This window comes from Myotis lucifugus, unplaced genomic scaffold, assembly GCF_000147115.1.
Source record: "Myotis lucifugus unplaced genomic scaffold, Myoluc2.0 scaffold_138, whole genome shotgun sequence".
NCBI classification, from domain to species: Eukaryota; Metazoa; Chordata; class Mammalia; order Chiroptera; family Vespertilionidae; genus Myotis; species Myotis lucifugus.
The window spans coordinates 1,377,664-1,390,749 of record NW_005871186.1 but is presented as its reverse complement, the minus strand read 5'-3'; the positions used below and the strand labels follow the sequence as shown (position 1 = coordinate 1,390,749).

General features: G+C 51.5%; 1 protein-coding gene across 3 annotated transcripts; it reads left to right on the top strand.

The window, feature by feature from the left end:
* Nucleotides 1-4,702: 4,702 nt before the first annotated feature.
* RHOG (ras homolog family member G) lies at nt 4,703-12,506 on the top strand. Of its 3 annotated transcripts, none has more exons than XM_006094512.3 (2): nt 4,703-5,162; nt 11,289-12,506. In XM_006094512.3, the coding sequence occupies exon 2, from the start codon at nt 11,357-11,359 to the stop codon at nt 11,930-11,932; it is 576 nt and encodes a 191-aa protein (XP_006094574.1). In that variant the 5' UTR covers nt 4,703-5,162; nt 11,289-11,356; the 3' UTR covers nt 11,933-12,506. The 3 variants fall into 3 exon arrangements, with proteins under 3 accessions (XP_006094574.1, XP_023614568.1, XP_014316221.1); XM_023758800.1 differs by lacking the exon at nt 4,703-5,162 and adding an exon at nt 7,355-7,463; XM_014460735.2 differs by lacking the exon at nt 4,703-5,162 and adding an exon at nt 9,705-9,869.
* The last annotated feature ends 580 nt before the right edge of the window (nt 12,507-13,086 follow it).

The following is a 13,086-nucleotide window of genomic DNA, read 5'->3' as shown; positions in this document are numbered from 1 at the left end:
TCCAAATAAAAAAATATTCGATTTCATTTTCTACTCGAGCCCCCACCGCCCCCCCACTCCCAGGTTTACCGCGGGCGGGGAAGGAACCAAAAAAAACCTCTGCCTAGGCCGTCGGGCTGAGGGTCGGGGGTGGGAACCCTCCCGGCCCGGACTGGGCTCGGCCGCGGGCCCGGGAAGTTTGCTTGCGGGAGGCCGCGGGCGGGAGGTGCTGCGATCGCTGCAAGCTGGGCGGGCGCGGCCGCCGGGCGGGGCGGGCACCGGGTCACTGCGAGCCGGCGGTGGCCCGGGGAGGGTGGGTTCCTGTACGGGGTGCGGGGTGGGGGGTGCTGCACCGGCTCCCAGGAGCTGCGGGGGACCCCTGAGATCGGAAGGCTGCGGCTCCGAGAGGAAAGTCTCTGAAGTGGGAGAGCTTAGAGCTGGGCTGTGGGACTCAGAAGTGGGGTGCCCGCCGAAGTTGGTGGGGGTGTCCCGAGGTGTGTGAGAGGAGGGTGCCCCCTGGGCTGGAGATGGCGCGCCCACTGCTCCGGCAGTGGTGACATTTGCGAGGGGGGCGGTGTCTGGCCTCTGCAGCCTCCTCTGCAGGGGAAGAGCTCCCTGCCCCGAGGATCGCCGCCAACCCGGACCCGGCTCTCGGGCGGCAGCCAGCGGCCCCTGCACTCGAGAGAAGGGCGGGGGGAGCCCCGCTGACCACAGTCCTTCTCTCTGTCTGGTTTGTTGTTGTTTTCTTTTCCTGAGGTCAAACCGCTTCACCCCTGGAAGCAAGCAACAGGTCTTGAGTTAGCAAACATCTGCCGGCCTGGCCGACGGGTGCCTGGCCTTGCTCCTTTGTGGGTAAACTGAGGGAGGTCTTGTCCTGTGGCTGGAAGTGGAAGGACTCTCATTCAGAGGCACTGATAGTCCCTGGCAAGATGGCATCACAGAGCAGCACTAACTTCAGAAGATGGAGAGAATGATAGGGCTTCTGGGAGGAAGCAGGGGCTCTGGCCCTGGAGACGCTTGGGAACCACCTCCTAGTCTTCCCCTCACTGTTAGTCCCTGAATTCTGTACACCCTCACTCTGTCTTCCTCCTTTCTTTCTTTAGACGACCCACAACCCCTCCATTACCCTCTTCTCCCATCTTCTTCGGTTTCTTTTCCCCAACACACAGTCATGCCAAGGCCCTGGCCTCTCACTTACCCTGCCCTTCTGTCCATCTCTGTCCCCTGCAGCCTACACCCTTCCCTTCCTTGGCCAGCTCCTGGCTCCACACTCTTGCTTCCTCCATCTTTCCTCATCCTTCTAGATCCCTCTCTCTGTGTCTTTTCCTTTCAGCCACTTATAGCTTTGGGGTCAGATCTTTGGTGAGTTGGAGAGCCTTTTCAAACCTCCCCAGTTCAGAGATGCAGGCTGCCACCACCTAGTGATAGAGATGATTAAAGGGCTGGAAAACCTCTCTCTGTGTGTACGTGTGTGCAAGTGTCGATGTGTCTACATTTTTATCTCTTTGAGACAAAATAACTGCCCTCAGCCTTGAGATGGCCCAGAGCAGAGGAAGCCAGCAGAATGAAGGGAACCTGTAGTGGGTGAGGTTGTGGTTAGGCAGGAGGAAGCAGACCATAGCAGTCAGGGTAGAGTGGTAGGAATAAGACTGGTGAAAGAGGCCGTGGGAAATCAAAATCACCCAGGCCCTTGGGTGCTTAATCATGAGGCCAAGCCTGGAAGCAGCCGGGGGCGGCTGGGGGGGGGGGTTGGGGTGGGGGTGGGGGCGGGCAGCCTGAAGGTCCCTAATTCAATACTTACTGGTTCCAACAATGGTGTTGCAGAGAATGAGACCAGGTCAACTATGTGTGACAGATGGAAAGGGAAGGGGCAAAGGCAAGTTTCTGGAGGGAAGACTATAGCTAGTCTAACTTCAGTCTTAATGTTTTAGTGCCAGTTCAGGAAAAGAAGAGGGGTGTGAGGCAAAAGTATCTGCCCTTTCTTCCATGCTGTCTTCCGTCTGGGTCCTGCCCAGGCTGGATACCCCGTGCCCTGGGCTACATCAGGGCCTTGGTGACAGGAAGCCCTCTGCAGTCTTCTGACCCCTCTCCTCTGCCTTCCATCCTTAGTATTCCCCCTTTCACCCTAGATAGGACCCTACTCCCTATCTTTCTCCTGAGTCTAACTTCAGTCTAGATTGGTTTTATAAGCTCACATTGTTCCCATTCTAGAACTCTTTCCTCAAGCCTTTGGGATGCATGTTATGAGACCTTGCTTCTCGCTGCCTCCCTCAGTTTACTCTATTTATTTGTCTCCACTAGGAAAAAAAAAAAAAAAGAAAGAAAGAAAGAAATGGAGGGGAGCAAGTGCTATAATTTTGGAATTCCCAAGCACCACTAGATTTAAAGGCTGTTCCCATTCTATTCTCTTCCATTCTCACAGTTGCCCCTCTCCCATGAGTTGTCCCTTCTACCCACTAGTTTCTCCTACTCTCATTTCTGGGAGGTATATGGGGTTTGGCCCCAGGAGGAAATCTCAGGGACATACATAAAATCCCTTCTTGGGGAAGGATGTTCATGCAAGGCACTTTCCCAGCATCACTGCTCAGTAAAAACCACCCAGGAGTCCTGACTCCTGGCCTGCAACCCACTACTTATTTTAGGATCCTGCATAACTAAAACCCACAGGTCTCTGAGGGTGAAGATAGGATGGATGAGAGAGGGTTTCTCCCAGGCAGGATCTGGTCCCACTGAAGGTTTGAGCTAATTGCAAAAAAGTCATTGCTGAAAAAAAATATGATCAGGGTCACAGGGATCTAAATGGGAAAATATCATGAGAGGTAGGGAGGTGCCCGCAACCTAGGAGGCTGCTCATTGAGGTTTTGGCTAAAGAAATAAGATCAAGGTCCTGAAATGAAAGGAAGTGGCCGATGTGAGATTGTCATAAATCCTGGTCAGGACTCTAGGATCTGGAGAGTTGTTTCTGGCAAGATGTGAGGGCAAATGAGGTAGCTGATGTGAGCTTTTAGGGGGTCATGAGCAGGAAGATACGAGAGGTTGTGGCTATAGTAAGACAGTTGGGAAGATATTTGAATGGGGGTAGATGGACATTTGGGAAGAAGATTGGGGGCCAGACCCAGACTGAAGATCCCTCCCTCCATACACAGTGTAGACCCATTAGTGGTGAGGCTTGTAGGGGTCTCTGAGGAGGGAAATCGAAGACAAAGCCTGGGCCACCTCCCCAGAACAGATTGGTTTTCCTGTCCAGAGTCCAGCTTCCTCTTTTGTCCTCATGTCATGGGGGGAGGGCATCTCCCCAGGAGCTAGAAGCTGAAGGAGGAGTTCCTCAGTTAGGGCAGGGCCAGGATGGCCGGCTGTCTAATAATGTCAGTTCTAAATCATGGACATCCCAGTAGGAACTAGGTATAAAAGCTTGAGAATTTAGAAGCAAAAAGGGCTCAGACTTCAACCTGACCCCTTTGGCCTTTTCCTGAAGGGATAAACCGTGGTAGGATCTTCCTGAATGAGGCCAGAGAGATGATAAGCTCATTCCCAGGCCTGAGTAAAATACTCTTCTCCTTTATGGAAGTAACATCAGGCTGGAGGTTAGGAGATCCAGGCCCTTGTCCTAGATTTGTTCCCAACTCTCTTTATAACTCTGGTCAACTTTGTCTCTCATGACTCAGCTTCAACATGAAGGAGTTGCCTATCAATACCTCCACGGAGCATAGAGAATACTGATAACTCTGACTCTCCTTCAACCACGAGGCTCTTCATAGCACTGGCCTCCACTGTGAGCCCTCCTGTCTCATGCCAGCCTTGATCTGACGGCTTGAGTGGTCTCTGAGTATCTGTCCAGGGATAGGAACTGTGGCCCCTTTCCCCAAAGTCCAAGGATTGTTATAGGTTGAGAGATGAGAAGAGGGCAGAGAGTGTGGGGGATTTTGACCGGGGACAGCAAGATGAGGTAGTACCCTGTGCCCTGCTCTAGCTCTGCCCCACTGACTGGAAAATAGATGCTGGAGTTTCCTCCCTGATGTTTTTTTCCCTTGTGGAAACCCCCTTAGGCCTGGGGCGGGGCTGAAGGGACAGTGTGGCCCTGGGTCTCTCTGTGGGTATTTTCGGGGGGGGGGGGGGTAGAATTGGGAGGATGGCGCTTCTGTACAGCACCGTGTGAAATGAGCAAAGGCAAAGGAAGTGCCACTTCACAGGCCTTTCGTGGGGCCCTGGGACTCCTGAGCTGCTAGGGGGAAGGGAGGAGGAAGCAAGTGTTCAGCCTTCCTCTGTGCTGCTTGGTGGGGGGAGGGGGTGGCCTCCTTAGCTCCCCTGGCCCTGGGGCTCACCCCTTGTGGAGCACCCCAGGTGCTGGGGATGGTGAAAGATGGACGGGAACTCAGACTTAGTGAAAGGGTCCCATCCTCACCACAGCTTTCCCAGCTACAGCTGTCTTGCTTCTTCCTCCTCGCTAGGCCCTAGTGGGTAGAGTCAACTAACCCTCTTACCCTACCTGCTGCAGTGCAGGAAGCCCTGCAGAGGCTGAAGGGTGGAGAATGGCAAGAGGTGGAGAGTTCTCTAGCATGGGTTTGTTTTTTTTTGTTTGTTTGTTGTGTGTGTGTGTGTAAGGCTGGGAGCTAGGCTCTCTTGGGTCTAGTTCCCTGCTGATGGGGAGAAGGGGAAGAAAGAGAGAGACTCAGCCCTTGGCCTGGTCCCAGCCCCACAATGATCTCATGTCTCCCCCAGCTTCCTCCTCCCTGCCCAGCTGCAGCCAGCTGCAGCCTTTTTGAGCCTCTTCGTATCACCTCTCCTCCATCCTTCCAAACAAATCATCAGACTCACAGAGCTTCTGAAGCCATTTCCAACACTGACACTGACCTTACCTAACCCTTGACCACGGGTCTTCAGATACCCCCCATCCTTAGCCTTATCAGGACCACTTTTCCTACCCATCTTCCTCATCACCTCTAGCCTTGCTGTGCCTGCTTCACCCCTCTCCCCCTTCCAGTAGCAGACAGGGCAGTCTAGCCTATATGTGTTTGATACCCGAAATTGTGTTCCTCAGCAGGAGGAGGAAGTTGATTGCCCATGTCTTGTGTCTCCTGGGCCTATGACTCTTCCTTGTTCCCAGAATCAAAGTGTGCATTGATGGAGGAGGAGATATGTGTCAGTCTGCAGCTTTTGCTCAGCACTCTGCTGGACTTCTGGAAGTAAGCAAAAGAACAATTTCCCTCCTCATGAGGCATCCAGTTAGTTCAGCGCAATGAACAGTAGAGACAGTGCTGGGGAAGCTAGGACAGGAAAGGGGAAGAAGATGGGAACAGATCTGGGCCCTGAAAGGCTGGGAGGATCGGACAGGGGTGAGCAGAATTCCTGGAGGAGGAACTCCCATGTGCAAAGACATGAAGTACAAGTGAGTCCAGTTATTGACTGTGTTCAGCCTAAGGAGACAGATCCCCAGGACCTTGCCCTCTAGGTCCTCCCAGTATAGATAAGATTCAGAACAGCCTCCATGCCTTGGAAGATACAATGTGCCTGTGAGAGAAACAGGAACCAGACCTTGGATGGGATAAGTCACTGTGACCTCGGTGATTTGCCAAAACTTTCCTGGAGGAGATGGCAATGGTGCTTGGCCCTGAAGAACCAAGGGGTGGGGTTCCTTTAGGCCACTGAGGACTTCTGAGCTGCCCATTGGGTATTGGAGGATGGAAGAGGGGAAGAATGCTGGATTCCCATGAGGACAGGGAATATTGCTTGCTGTTTGGTGTGTTTTGGGGAAGAGAATGTGGAGACTGCTTTGGAGGTTCAGGGTGGTGTGGCCAGAGTTCAGGATCAGAAGGCCCAGAGATGGATTAGGTAGAATGCGTTTCAGTGAGGGCTGCAGAAATGGAGCCCCATGTCAGGGAGGCAGGATAAAAGGCTGTGGTAAGTTGGTTCCTATTGCCTTCACACTCCCCCATCTCTCAGGGCTCACCCCTCCCCTCCCCCACTCCCAATTGGGACACTTCCCCTGCTCTAACCGCCACAGAGATCTGGCAATCAGGCAATCCTCTGCTTCCTTTCCCTCCCCACTTCTGGGCCTGCCTGAGGCACACCCCAAGACAAGGTCCCACTGGGTACAAGCTGGGCTCCAGGAACCACACTCAGAGTTAGGTCCCCATGGGCTGTGCTCCCCTCGGCTGGGCTCCCTGCTAGAGTCAGGTCAAGCTGGTACTGGGAAGAGAGATTTTTTTGCCTATCCCAGTCAAAGTTTTTGGCTGCCACTGCTGTCCAAAAAGATTCAGTATTGCTGTGTTGGCCGTGGGAGTGTTAGTTCAATTCTAGGCTTTTGAGGTAACTGTCCAGATCTCAGTAATGGGGCAGAAGCAAGCAGATCAGAAGACAGTGGTTGCACACTCCTGTGTTCTCAACCCTGTGCTCAGTTTTTCTTTTTCTTTTTTTCTTTTTAATATATTTTATTGATTTTTTTACAGAGCTGAAGGGAGAGGGATAGAGAGTTAGAAACAATCAGCTGCCTCCTGCACACTCCCTCCTGGGGATGTGCCCACAACCAAGGTACATGCCCTTGACCAGAATCGAACCTGGGACCCTTCAGTCCGCAGGCCGATGCTCTATCCATTGAGCCAAACCGGTTAGAGCTGTGCTCAGTTTTTCTGTAGAAGAGTTGAGGGATGCTCAAGCTCCAGTATTGGGGAGGCATCCCAAAACTAGGAAATTTATGTATGACTATTGGGGAAGGAGAATCACAAGGAGCCAAAGAAGGGTTAAAAGGATTGGCCTTGCTATGGAAGTTCAAAGAAAGGAGAAGTTAGTAGCCTCATGGGGTTCTGAAGCTCTGAGGTTTAAGCTAGGCCTTGAGGAGTCAGGAAGATTCTAGAGGCAAGAGGGAATGGCAGCAGATGGAAGAACAAGAGTAACAGTTCAGAGGCAACAATCGTGCTAGTTTGTTTAAGAGGACAGTGAAGACCCCTCTGGAGCAGGAAACTGGGGACTCACATTTGCAGAGTACCTACATTTACACATATATTGTACATGAATGCACTTAATCCTTATAACACCTTATGAGGTTGGTTTTATTACTTATCTCCTAAGTGGCAGAACTAGGATTTAAACTCAGGTCTAGCTGACTCTAAAATCCCTACCAGAGTATGAAGAACTCTGAATGCCAGGATGAGAGACTAGGCATGCTCTTAATTAAGTTAGGAATAAAAAGTCATTGTAATTTGGCTAATAATATACAGATCTGCGACCATTAATTTACTTGCTAAATAAAAGTTCTTTTTGTTTTTATTGATTTCAGAGAGGAAGGGAGAGGGAGAGAGATAGAAACATCAATGATGAGAGGGATTCATTGATCGGCTGCCTCCTGCACGCCCCCTACTGGGGATCAAGCCCGCAACCCGGGCATGTGCCCTGACCAGGAATCAAATCGTGACCTCCTGGTTCATAGGTCGACACTCAACCACTGAGCCACGCCAGCAGGGGCCAAAAGTTTTTATAAAAGTCATCTAGTAAGTCACAGTTAACTCTAACCTCAAGCAGGCCACTCTTCTTATTTGGCCTCCTGCAGCATTGACTGTTCCTTCTTCCTATGTGGCACAGGTTAGACCCTACCCTCCTTAAATGGGCTGTGGGAACCTATTTGATCCAGTACAGGTCATAGGATTTCCAAGTAAACATTTGTCCTGGGAGAGGGGACACGCTCTGGGATAAAGTACTAGACTGATGCCACCACTCAGACACCTATGTATTCAGTGCTTCCTGCCTATTGGGATGAAAGGCTTTGCTTCTGTGTGCACAACTTTCCAATCACAAAGCACATTCATTCCCATGCTGCTGCTGCCCTTTGAGTCAGGGAAGGCAAGTATTGTCATTCCTACTGTACAGTTAAAGAAACTGAGGCACCGGGAAGAGAAGTGACTTACTGCTCAGGGTCACAAAGTTGGCTAGTAAGGGGTAATGTGGAGGCTGTATGATGCATTGAGGAAAACACAGACTTTGGATGGCAAAACGGGTTTGTGTCCTGACTCCCAAGCTAACTGGCTGTATGACACTGAGTTACTTTAACTATGAGTTTGTTTCCTTATCTGTAAATAGACATAGTACCAATGGGTTGTTATAAGGATCAAATAACAATGCCACGTGATCTATGAAGCGTTGTACCTTGTGAGGGCTTTTTATCAAAGGCCAGAGTCAGCAGGTGAACCCAAGAGGCCACATTCCAGAGTTTGCTTCTCTGCCCTGTACCACACTGCACCCGCTCTGCTTGTTTCTGGACACTACCTCACTCATGATCCTTTTCCGGTGTCAGTCCTGTTCCCTTGCCAGCCCGGAAGCTGCTGCCCTCTCCCTCCCCACTCCTTTGAGGGCTGATTTACTGATCGTGGGTTGATAACCACCTCCCTAGAGAGCAGCCTGGAGCCACTGAACTTCCAGTCTCTTGGGCCTTGTGACTGCTGTCCAGAGCTCCCTTCTTGCCTTCCTGCCTGGGCCAACCCAGTGCTGGGCCTGTGGGGTAGGAGTTCCCAGACATACTACCACACCCATGCCCCCACTCTGTAGAACTAAAGATTTACAGGCCCAGGAGTTCTCTCAAAATGCTCGGGTCTCCCAGGTAATTCAGGGGACATAAGTAACAGCACCAACCCCTGCAACAAGCTCTCTCCTTTCCCCAAGGGAGGAGCCACAGAATCCTAGAAGAATGTGTCTTAACTTGCCCCCATGTATGCAGGTCTTATGCATTTGCTGACTGACTCAGCCCCAACCCCACCCCCACACCACCCCCTGCCTTTCCTACCCCCATCATTCTATCCCCTGCTCCCAGGGCTTTTCGTGTCTCATATCATCTACCTACTGCCCTTGTCACAGGCAGTTTTCTCTCCATTTCATGGACTGGGAAACTGAGGCCTGGGGAGGGTAAGTGCCTCATGCTTGGTTTCAGTGAGTCAGCAGCAGAACAGAGCTGGGGTTAGAACTTCGGTCTCTTGACTTCCAGTCTGAGGTTCTCTCCACTGCCCTGTAGGATCCTTAACTCCTACCTGGACCCATTTCCTGAGGCTCTCTATCATCTGTCCTGAAGTTGGACACAGACACTTATTCACACAAATAAGATGGAAATATTTTCATGGGAACCAGAGACAACCTCATAGAATGAAACCTCCCAGCTGGTCCCAGGGGAAGCTGGAGCTTGGGAGGAAGCTGGGACCAAGCTCTGGGTCCTGTGCAGGTCCACACCACCAGAGTTCCTTTTTGCCTCCCAATGGGATCTCCCCCTATCCACAATTTGATTTTTGAGGCTTCTGAACCAGTATTTGAGAGGTCAGGCAGAGAGTGAAGGGGTTTTCAGACTAGGGTGAAGTTTTGCAGTGTATATAAAGCGAAATGGAGAAAAATAGGCCAGTGGTGATGGTGCTTGCATGGAGCAAGGGATATTAGGATGTCTGGGTGTGTCTAAAACAGACTGTCCAGCCCTGGCCAGTGTGGTTCAGTTGGTTGGAGAAATGTCCTGTGCACGAAAAGTCTCAGGTTCGATTCCCAGTCAGGATACATAGCCAGGTTGCAGGTTCAATCCCTAGCCTGGTTGGGGCTTGTGCAGGAATCAACCAATCAATGTTTTTCTCTTACATTATGTTTCTCTCTTTCTCTCCATTCCCCACTCTCTAAAAATAAATAAATAAATAAATAAAAATTGGCTATCCCCTCCTAGGATGCAGGGACCTGGTTGTGAGAGTCGGGGAAAGGAAGTCACATACTGGCCAGCAAAAGTCCCTCATGACCAAGAGGAAGTAGCCAATGAGAGGAGAACCTTTGCCACAGCAGTATAAATAATCACAGGGTTTCCGGAAGCTCTGTTCTTTCCAGAACTCAGAAGAGCAGTTCCTCACCCTGAGGCCCTGTGAGCTGCAAAGGGGACAAGGGTAATGGTTGGAGCTGGGACTCTTTCTTTCACACCTCACTAATTACAGCAGCCCATTTATTTGGTACTTCCTATGTGCCGCGCCTCAGGCCAAACACTTTCTATACATTGGCTCATTTCATACTCTGAACAATTTTAACACAATAGGCAAGATTCCCCCATTTTACAGATGAGGAAATTGAAGCTCAGGAAACTTAATATGTTGCCCAAGATCATACATGACTAGTTGGTGGAGCTGTGAGGAGAATCCCTGGCCAATCTGACTCCAGCATGTGTTCTCAGTGATAGAGCTTTAATGGCACTGTGTTCTCTACCCGAGAGTCTGGAAGCCCCTGAAATTCTTCAGAGGTATGTGCCATGGTCTCAAAAAAGTGACAGAAAAGTAAGGGGGAAATCAAGGTTTTGTTTTATTCTTCTGTTCCTCCCTCTTGGGTGGGCTTGGAGGATCTACCTCACCCCACCAAGGATCTCGAGAGAAGATGCTGATGTCTAGGAGCCACCCCTTTGCCTCATTCATTATTACATATTCAGATTCCCACTAGATCCCAGCCTTGGCTCAATCTCCCATATTCCCCTGCACTGAGTTGCCAGCCTGGATATGTGTGGCCAAATAGGGTTCACTATGCTTACAAAAATAATGGGATTAGCTCACTCTCCTTTTCCCTCCCCAGGGTACCCTGGATTTCGATAGGGCAGGTCTAGAGAATTGTGCTCCTTGCTCAGCAGGTTTCTTATTGCACCTTTTGGATTGTACTCAGTAGCCAAGATATGGGGTTTGGAGTTGAAACATCAGTGCACTGGGCAGGGCTGGCCCTGAGTTGGGAGAGGTTCCCACACATGGCTGCATCTCAGAGTGACGTGGGACAGCGCCCTGTGCCAGAACCCCTCTCCAGTGTACATAGTGGGAGGGGTCCATACCTAGTAGAGGGTCTGTAGGTTGATCCCTACACCTGTACACTGCCCTTTTGTGTATATACTGCCTGGAGGAAAAATAAAAGTAGCTAATACTTATTGAAGGCACTGTTCTAAATGTTTTACTGTGTTACCTTATATAATCCTTCTTAATAATCCAATGAAGTAGGTATTATTTTATTCCCATTTTACACATAAGAAAACAAACCCACTAATCAACAATAAGCAATTGGTCCAGGGTCACACAGCTAGTAAATAGCAAAACTTAGTTGGTCTGGCACCAGAATTTATGTGCTCCACATATTGTAGCGCCAGCCTCCTTACACCTGAGCATCTTTGCGTGATCTCAGGGCCTCTCTTTATTGTGTATCTGTCTCCCTGAGGTCTGTCCTGATGGGATTATAAAATGGTATCAGGTTAAGAAAACAGAAGGTCATTTCCCTCTGTGTGCCCCCATTCTTTATTCCCAAGAGTGTCCTGACCAAGTGTCCCTCTCCTCTGTTCATAGGTCATTGCATCCAGAGGGGCCCAGAAGGGGAAGGAGGCAGTGCCTCCACTGAAGCAGCTGCACCCACAATGCAGAGCATAAAGTGTGTGGTGGTGGGCGATGGGGCTGTGGGCAAGACATGCCTGCTCATCTGCTACACAACTAACGCCTTCCCCAAGGAATACATCCCCACAGTGTTCGACAATTACAGCGCCCAGAGCGCAGTTGATGGGCGCACAGTGAACCTGAACCTGTGGGACACAGCGGGCCAGGAGGAGTACGACCGCCTCCGCACTCTCTCCTACCCTCAGACCAACGTCTTTGTCATCTGTTTCTCCATTGCCAGTCCACCCTCTTATGAGAATGTGCGGCACAAGTGGCATCCGGAGGTGTGCCACCACTGCCCTGATGTGCCCATCCTCCTGGTGGGCACCAAGAAGGACCTGAGAGCCCAGCCTGACACCCTGCGGCGCCTCAAGGAGCAGGGCCAGGCGCCCATCACACCGCAGCAAGGCCAGGCACTGGCCAAGCAGATCCATGCTGTGCGCTACCTCGAGTGCTCAGCCCTGCAGCAGGATGGCGTCAAGGAAGTGTTCGCTGAGGCTGTCCGGGCTGTGCTCAACCCCACACCGGTCAAGCGTGGGCGGTCCTGTGTCCTCTTGTGACCCTGGCACTCAGCTTGGAGGCTGCCCCTGCCCCCCCACCAGTTGTGCCTTGGCGCCTTGTCTGCCCCCAGCTGTGCCTTGTGCCTTAAAGACTAATTCTGGCACCCCTTGCCAGGGGGCTCCCTGAATGCCTGTTTCTCCTTGAGGAGGCCCACAGGGAAAGGGGCTTTGGGTCCCAATCTGCTTGGGAATACCAGGTATTCTTGAGAGCTCACCCAGGCCAAGGTTGGACCCTTCCCCAAGAAGCCAACCCAGTGCCCCTCCCCATTTTTCCCTACTGACCAGTTGATCCAGCTTTTCACACAGAGGTTGCTGCCTATTGTGGTGCCTTCTCTCAGGTTAGGAGCTCTTAGCCATCCCTAACCTCTCCCTTGCTGCTCTTCGAATTGCTCCCCCCTCAAGATGCTCTCTCCCTTCCCCAATGAAGGAACCACAAAATCCTGAGAAGATGAATGTGCCCTAACTTGTCTCCATGTGCCCAGGCCTTATGCATTGCTGACTGACTCAGCCCCCCACCCCACCCCCCATCAGCTCCTACCCCCATCAGCATCAATAAAACCTCCTGTCTCCAGTGGCCCCGGCTCCTCCCTGTGTGCTGGACATTGGGGGTTGGGCAGGGGACAGGCATGGGCTAGGGCTCCCCAGAGACTGGGAGCCTTTTGTTTCCTGTAAGAGGGGACAGAAGACAATAGGCTTCATTGTGGTCCCCCCCACCCCCCAATTTCTCTAACAAAGCTCTGGGCTCCCTTGGAGGGACCAGTCTTGCTATGGGGCCCAGCCACAGATTCTGTAGTGGACTGGGATGCAAAGGACAGGTTCAGAAAGGGAGAGGTGGAGAGCCATCAGCCTGCAGGCAGGTGTTCTTAGTGGTCTTGAATCTGAGCTGTTTACATCCCCAAAGGGAAAGATCTTAACTAGCCGTTGGGGCGAGAACTCAAGCCTTTACCTCCACCCAAGACCCCCAGGTATCTCAGCTTCCAGGCCTGGAGTCATTACAAAACGGGCTTAGATCAGCCATAGGAGACTCTAGGCGTAAGGAGGTAGTGGGGCACCATGTGGAATCAACCTGCCATGGATTTATTCCCTCCATCCTTGGAGCTTGTCCCTCACCTCAGTTCCATAAGAGATAAGCCCAAAGACAAGCAAGCCTAGCC